Below are 7,269 nucleotides of genomic sequence, written 5' to 3'. Positions count from 1 at the left end.
ACATCAGTTTAGGCCTAATGACAGAGGAAAAGGCTTTTTTCCTCTCACACTGAGTTCTTTGTAATTGTCTAATTCTTTTTTCCCTAGGTTTCATTTTTTGAGGAAGAACGAAACATATTATCTCGAAGCACAAGCCCTTGGATCCCCCAATTACAGTATGCCTTTCAGGACAAAAATCACCTGTATCTGGTGAGTCTTTACATCTGTCTCTCTGGAATTAGCCTAGCACGCTGACACTCAGATGCATGTGGTAAACTGAATGTGGTTCTTGCCCATGTGGTCTCATTCATTCAAAGACTTTCTTGCCTTCTAGGTGTCTCCCTGGTGTCCTTGTTACAAAGATCAAGAGCTAACCCATTTAGAAACAACCTCGTTGATTGTTGGATACTGTACCTGTGGCTTTAAGGCAATAATAGGAAATCATTTATTGGGGAATAGTCTGTTATTACTTATAAAAGAATCTTACTTTAATTTGTATTTATTTTTTTATTTTTGCTTTAATTTTTAAAAACTTCCTGTGTTAGCTTGCGTAGGAGAAAATATAAGATAATAATGCATGGTTGTTATGAGAAAATGCAAACACTGCAGACAGCCATGAAATGAAGTTAAAGGGAAAGCCCTCCATTTTCTTTTCTTTTCTTTTTTTTTTTTTTGAGACACTGCCTTGCTCTGTCACCCAGGCTGGAGTGCAGTGGCACCCTCTTGGCTCACTGTAATCTCTGCCTCCCAGGTTCAAGCGATTCTTCTGCCTCAATGTCCTGAGTAGCGGGGATTACAGGCACATGTCACCACGCCCAGCTAATTTTTGTGTTTTTAGTAGAGATGGGGTTTTACCATGTTGGCCAGGCTGGTCGCAAACTCCTGACCTCAAGCGATCCACCTACCTTGGCCTCCCAGTGTTGGGATTACAGGCGTGAGCCACTGCACCTGGCTCCTCCATTTTATTTTCTAATCTTCCTCTTTAGGAGAAGGCAGATGGTTAAATATGCTCTTTCTTTCTGACCCTTAACTATGCTCTGTGGGTGCATAGTTTCTTTTCTTCTTTTTTTGAAGCTGGTCTCACTCTGCCACTGAGGCTGGAGTGCAGTGATATGAACATGGCTTACTGCAGCCTCGACTTCTTGGGCTCCAGCCATCCTCCTACCTCAGCCTCCCGAGTAGCTGGGATCACAGATGTACACACTGCGCCTGGCTAATTTCTGTATTTTTAGTAGAGACAGGGTTTTGCCACGTTGCCCAGGCTGGATCCGAACTCCTGAGCTCAAGCAATCTTCCTGCCTCAGCCTTCCAAAGTGCTGGGATTACAGGTGTGAGCCACCACGCCCAGCCCCAGTGGGGGATATTTTTCTATACTCATGTCTATAGTTTGCTTTATAAAAATGGTATGTTACTCTCTGCTTGGCTCTCCAGCTTGCTTTTTGCTTTTCATCAGTGTATTTCAGACAGCCTTTCTTCCTTGTAAGTAATACAGGTTTACCTGATTCTTTTGAGCAGTGCCGTGATTTTCCCTGATGTGTATAGATCATAAATTAGAGAATGCTAAAATTCATTTTGGGACCTTGTTTAGGTTCTTGAGGGATTAAATTCCTAAATTTAAAAAGTGTATCCTGGAAACAATTTCTGTTTCCTGATTCAGCTCTTAAAAGAAGACTATCATGTTTCCCTGAAAGGCGATAAACATTTACAGAGGCTCACATGAGAGAAAAGGGGAAGAGAGAGATGAACTCCCATCTGTCTTAAACTTCTTCTGGCCAGTTTTTGGGGAATTTGCTGCTTTTATTCCTTACCTAAAATAAATAGTTTATTTGTCTTGTTTCATATTATTCGAGAACCCAATGCCTGTAGAGAAGTTTTCCATGTCCTCTCAGTGAGGACATTCACATACAAGTATATTGGAAGACTGGCCTTGACTAAACACAGGTGCCTTCGGAACCAATGCCACAGCTCTTGTTTATGGCCTGAAATACCCTTTCCTTAAATATTGCCTTAGAAGCTTTCCTCCCTTGCGACCTGGGGCATGGAGCCCTCACCTTCACAAATGACCTCGATGTGCTTCTAGGGTTGCCGAGGTTCCAGGACATTTGTTGCAGATGTAGTATTTACCTTGTGCTCTCTGCATCTTAAAGAGCTTGTCATGTTTGAATGTATTAACAGGATTTTTTTTTTTTTTTTTTTTTTGAGACAAAGTCTTGCTCTGTCACCCAGACTGGCGTTGCCCAGGCTGGAATGCAGTGGCTCAATCTCAGCTCACTGCAACCTCCACCACCCCGGTTCAAGCAATTCTCTTGTCTCAGCCTCCCCAGTAGCTGGGATTACATGTGTGCGCCACCACACCCAGCTGATTTTTGTATTTTTAGTAGAGACAAGTTTTCCCCATGTTGGCCAGGCTGGTCTCAAATTCTTGACCTCAGGTGATCCGCCTGCCTCAGCCTCTCAAAGTGTTGGGATTACAGGCGTGAGCTACTGCTCCTTTTTTTTTTTTCCAAGATGGAGTCTTTCTCTGTCCCCCAGGCTAGAGTGCAGTCGTGCCATCTCCGCTCACTGCAACCTCCGCCTCCAGGCTTCAAATGATTTCCTATCTCAGCCTCCCGTGTACCTGGGACTGCAGAATTGTGCCACCATGCCCAGCTAATTTTTGTATTTTTAGTAGAGACGGGTTTCGCCGTGTTTGTCCGGCTGGTCTTGAACTCCTGACCTCAGGTAATCCACCCGTTGGCCTCCCAAAGTGATGGGATTACAGGCGTGAGCCACTGCACCCAGCCTCAGGAAACTTTATTAAGAAGTTCCCTTAAAACAGTAAGGCTTTTGTTTCTTTTGGTTCATGTTTGTTGTTGTGTTAGATATATGTATTTTTCTTTTCTTTTCTTTTTTCTTTTTTAAAGCGATGAGATCTCACTCTGTTGCAGTGGCGTGATCATAGCTCACTGTAACCTTAAATTCCAGGGCTCAAGGGATCCTCCTGTCTCAGCCTATTGAGTAGCTGGGACAATAGGTGGGAACCACTACGCCCCGCTAATTTTTAAATTTTTTTTATAGAGATCAGGGTCTCACTATGTTACCTAGCCTGGTTTTGAACTCTTGGCCTCAAGCCATCCTGCTGCCTTGGCTTCCCAAATTGTTGGGATTACAGGCGTGAACCACCATAACCAGCCTGTTTTAGATATTTTACTTAGAGCTTTGCAAGAGGTTTAAAACTCTAGCTTGTGAAGATAAACTTCATTTTCAAGGTAGCACAGAATCTTAGCAGTCCTGGGATTAGGAAAGACTTTGAATTTTTTGGACCAAAGTTGAGAGTCCATAGTTTTCTGGTCTACTTTGCACTGCTCCATAAACTCATATTTCTCTTCTCTCAGTTGAAGAGCCCACCTTCTCAGTGTCTAGTCTCAGGCAGCTTATTCTTCTTAAAAGTCAGCTTTATTGAAATGCTTTGGGATTTTCACACCATCAAGGTCCATTTTGGTAGAGGCGTTGACAAACTTTGAGTGTTCTGTGTAAAGGAATGCAGCTGAGGATTTAGTGGTCCATGTGGCAGGCTACTGCTCAGTAGCTTCGGGGAAACCACTGCTTGCCTCCTCCGTGGCGAGTGAGGATGATCAGAGGAGCCTGAGCAGGGATGCCCAAATGTAGTTTTTTTACATGTTGATGGCAGTGCTTTGTTTCACATCTGAACAGTTCTCAGGTCACATCTTCAGGAAGATACTATCTGGGCATTTTGATAATTTCTCACTTTGATGTCACCATTCTTATTACCACCACCTAGCTTTGTCATAGTAGAAAGAACTTTCCTTTTTCTTAATTGTGTTTGTGGCTTTGATTTTTTTTTTTTTTTTTTGAGGCCAAGTCTTGCTCTGTTGCCCAGGCTGGAGTGCAGTGGCATGATCTTGGCTCACTGCAGCCTCTACCTCCTAGGTTCAAGTGATTCTCCTGCCTCAGCCTCTCAAGTAGCTGGCATTACAGGCACCCAATACCATGCCCTGGTAATTTTTGTATTTTTAGTAGAGACAGGGTGTCACCATGTTGGCCAGGCTGGTCTTGAACTCTGACCTCAGGTGATCTGTCTGCCTCAGCTTCCCAAAGTGCTGGGAGTACAGGCATGAGCCAGCACACCTGGCCACCTTTTTCTTCTTAATTGTGGATTTAACTGCTGTGGACATCTGCTTGGGCATAGCCTTCCTGGAGTGCCTCTTGGATTGGGCTTATGTTAGGACAGGCTCCCAGATATAGAGGCTTCCCTATTGATCTCAACACTGACCTCAGCATCCTTAGCTTCTGCTCGGCTTTTCCATCCACCATCTTGCAATACAGGAGGGTTCTTAGTACAGCTGTTTTTAGGAGTTCTGGTTGCCTCAGCACATTGATACTTGGGTTCAATGACATTTTTACTCCCTTCTTTTGTAGCTCAATTGGGTATTACTGATGAAATTTTGTAATTACTAATATTTCCTTGTCTCCATTTTCTTCTCAAGTACTTTGTTGCTTTAGAGTAAAATGCTTGCTAAGGGTACAGTTTCACGTAAAAATCCAAACTCAGCATGGAAATTAAGATAGGATCTGCCATCCCTTATCTGTAATTCTGAAATACCTAGAGTTCTGAATAACTCAAGTTCTTTTGTTACTTGTTTATCAGCAAAACCTGACTTGAACTCAGTTTTTGGCAAATGATCCAAGCTCTCTTCAGGCTCTTTTTAGTCTTTATTCATTCCCTTTAGTGTAACTTCACTGTTTGCTATAAAATGATGAATGTGTTTGATTACAAGGTGATGTCCCAGACCCTTCTGAGAGTGTTACATTATATAAAGTGTATGTGTGGCCGGGCACAATGGCTCATGCCTGTAATCCCAGCACTTTGGGAGGCCCAGGCTGGTGGATCACCTGAGTTCAGGAGTTCACGACCAGTCTGGCCAACATGGTGAAACCCCGTCTCTACTAAAAATACAAAAATTAGCCAGGCATGTTGGTGGGTGCCTGTAATCCCAGCTACTCTGGAGGCTGAGGCAGGAGAATCCCTTGAACCCAGGAGATGGAGGTTGCAGTGAGCCAACATTGTGCCACTGCACTCCAGCCTAGATGACAGAGCAAGACTCTGTGTCAAAAAATAATAATAATTAATGAAGTGTATGTACCACTTTACCTTTCTAAAATCTGAAAAATTCTGAATCTGGAAGCCCATTCTGCTGCAAGATAAGGGGATCCTGGATTTATATTGGTGCTGTATAGTCCTGAAATTCTACCCTATTGGCCACTTTTACATCAACAAACCTTTGAAGTTTGGGGAAACTTACATATCATGCTCCGCTGGCAGTTGAACATTAATTTGTAATGCTAATGCACTTTCATTGAAGATACATTTAATTAATTAATTTTTTTTTTTTTTGAGATGGAGTCTCACTCTGTCACCTAGGGTGGAGTACAGTGGTGCTATCTCAGCTCACTGCAGCCTTCACCTTTTAGGTTAAGTGATCTTCCACCTCAGCCTCCCAAGTAGCTGGGATTGCAAGCATGCATCACCACGCCTGGCTAATTTTCAAATTTTTAGTAGTGATGGGGTTTCACCATATTGGCCAGGCTGGTCTTGAACTCCTGGCCTCAAGTGATCTGCCCACCTTGGCCTCTTGAAGTGCTAGGATTGTAGGCATGAGCCACCAGCCTGAAGATACATTTTATTTATTTTTTTTATTTTCAGAGACAGTCTTGCTCTGTCACCCAGACTGGAGTGCCCAGATCTTGACTTACTACAACCTCCATCTCCCAGGTTTAAGCAACTCTCCTGCCTCAGCCTCCTGAGTAGCTGGGATTATAGGCGCGTGCCATCACGCCTGTCTAATTTATGTCTTTTTAGTAGAGACGGGGTTTCACCTTGTTGACCAGGCTGATCTTGAACTCCTGACCTCATGATCCGCCCACCTCAGCCTCCCAAAGTGCTGGAATTATAGGTGTGAGCCACCACGCCTGGCCCTGAAGATAGATTTTAAATCAATGAAAATATAATGGGATTCTACCTCCCATGGAATATCCCTCCTGACTGTCTCTTCTTTCTAGTCTTGCCTCTGCTGTGTGGGTTTCAGGCCTCCATCTTCTCTTGCCTGTGTTGCTGTGATAACTTCCTAAGTATTCTCCCTGCCATCTGTCTGGCCCTCCTCCCAGGTCTTCCATATACTGCAGCCAAGTTATCTCGCTGTTAAAACCCTTCAAGACTCCCTGCTGTCCTCTAGATGAAGTCCAGACTCTTCCACGTGACTTACCAGGCCTTTCTCACACTTGCCCCCAGCCTCCTAACTTACTGTTTCTATCTTTCTACCTTACATTCATCCTGAACTTCCTTTGGTTCTTTGACCTTGCTTCTGACCTTTTTGCATGCTGTTCACTCTTTCCCTGTTTACGTTGCTAACTCCTCTTTCTCCTTCTGGGTTGGATCACATTTCACTTCTTCCAGAACCCCCTCCTAGACGCTGTACTTCTGGGATGGCGCCTTTCTACTGTACGCTCATTGCACCCTGTACTTCTCCTTCATGAGTGGGTGTTGATTTGTCCTACTAGGCTACTTCATCCAGAAAGGGAGGGTAGAGCTTTACCAAGTGAATGCTTACACAATATTTTTCGGATGAATATGTGATTAATTTCATAGAAATTTGATTTACATTCAGATTTACTTATTGTATTACGGAACTCACTATGTTCTCAGTGGGAGTTATTTTCTTTAACGTGTGTAATTCAAGATAGATCCAGTGAGATTTTCAAAATTTGGAAGGCAGTGCAAGGAAACTGAACTTGAGTTCTTTTGCGTTTTGATGGTTAAAAATTTCCCATTTGTGGTGACATACCAGTGAGTGTAGCTTACTGTTTTCTGGTCTATAGAAAATTGTTGCAGACTCCATCATAATGTCTGGTTCTATATAACAAGGCTAGTCCTGAATTCTGTAGGTGGCTCATGGAAACAGTGCTCTGTTGATCTGGTTCATGAAGAAATCTTTTCAATTCTGTACAACAGATGCCTTCATCAGTGTCCTTCCATGAAGGAGCTGATCTTCACAATGAACACATAGTTTTGCATCTAACCACTTGTAGTAGTTTTTTTTTTTTTTTTTTTTTTTTTTTTTTTGTTTTTTTTTTTTTTTTTTTTTTTTGAGACAAAGTCTTGCTCTGTCACCCAGACTGGCGTTGCCCAGGCTGGAATGCAGTGGCTCAATCTCAGCTCACTGCAACCTCCACCACCCCGGTTCAAGCAATTCTCTTGTCTCAGCCTCCCCAGTAGCTGGGATTACATGTGTG

The 7,269-nt window shown here is 43.2% G+C and overlaps 1 protein-coding gene across 8 annotated transcripts in view; it reads left to right on the top strand.

The window, feature by feature from the left end:
• CIT (citron rho-interacting serine/threonine kinase) overlaps positions 1-7,269 on the top strand; it is a 193,793-nt gene that overhangs the window by 24,513 nt on the left and 162,011 nt on the right. For all 8 annotated transcript variants that reach the window (XM_017510218.2, XM_017510212.2, XM_017510211.2 and 5 more), the window contains exon 4: positions 88-189. In XM_017510218.2, the coding sequence (XP_017365707.1) occupies positions 88-189 (102 nt within the window). The remainder of the gene's footprint in view (positions 1-87; positions 190-7,269) is intronic.

Source organism: Cebus imitator, unplaced genomic scaffold (assembly GCF_001604975.1).
Source record: "Cebus imitator isolate Cc_AM_T3 unplaced genomic scaffold, Cebus_imitator-1.0 Scaffold434, whole genome shotgun sequence".
In the NCBI taxonomy this organism is placed as follows: domain Eukaryota; kingdom Metazoa; phylum Chordata; class Mammalia; order Primates; family Cebidae; genus Cebus; species Cebus imitator.
The sequence above is the reverse complement of the archived record's forward strand: the minus strand, read 5'-3'. Positions and strand labels throughout refer to the sequence as shown.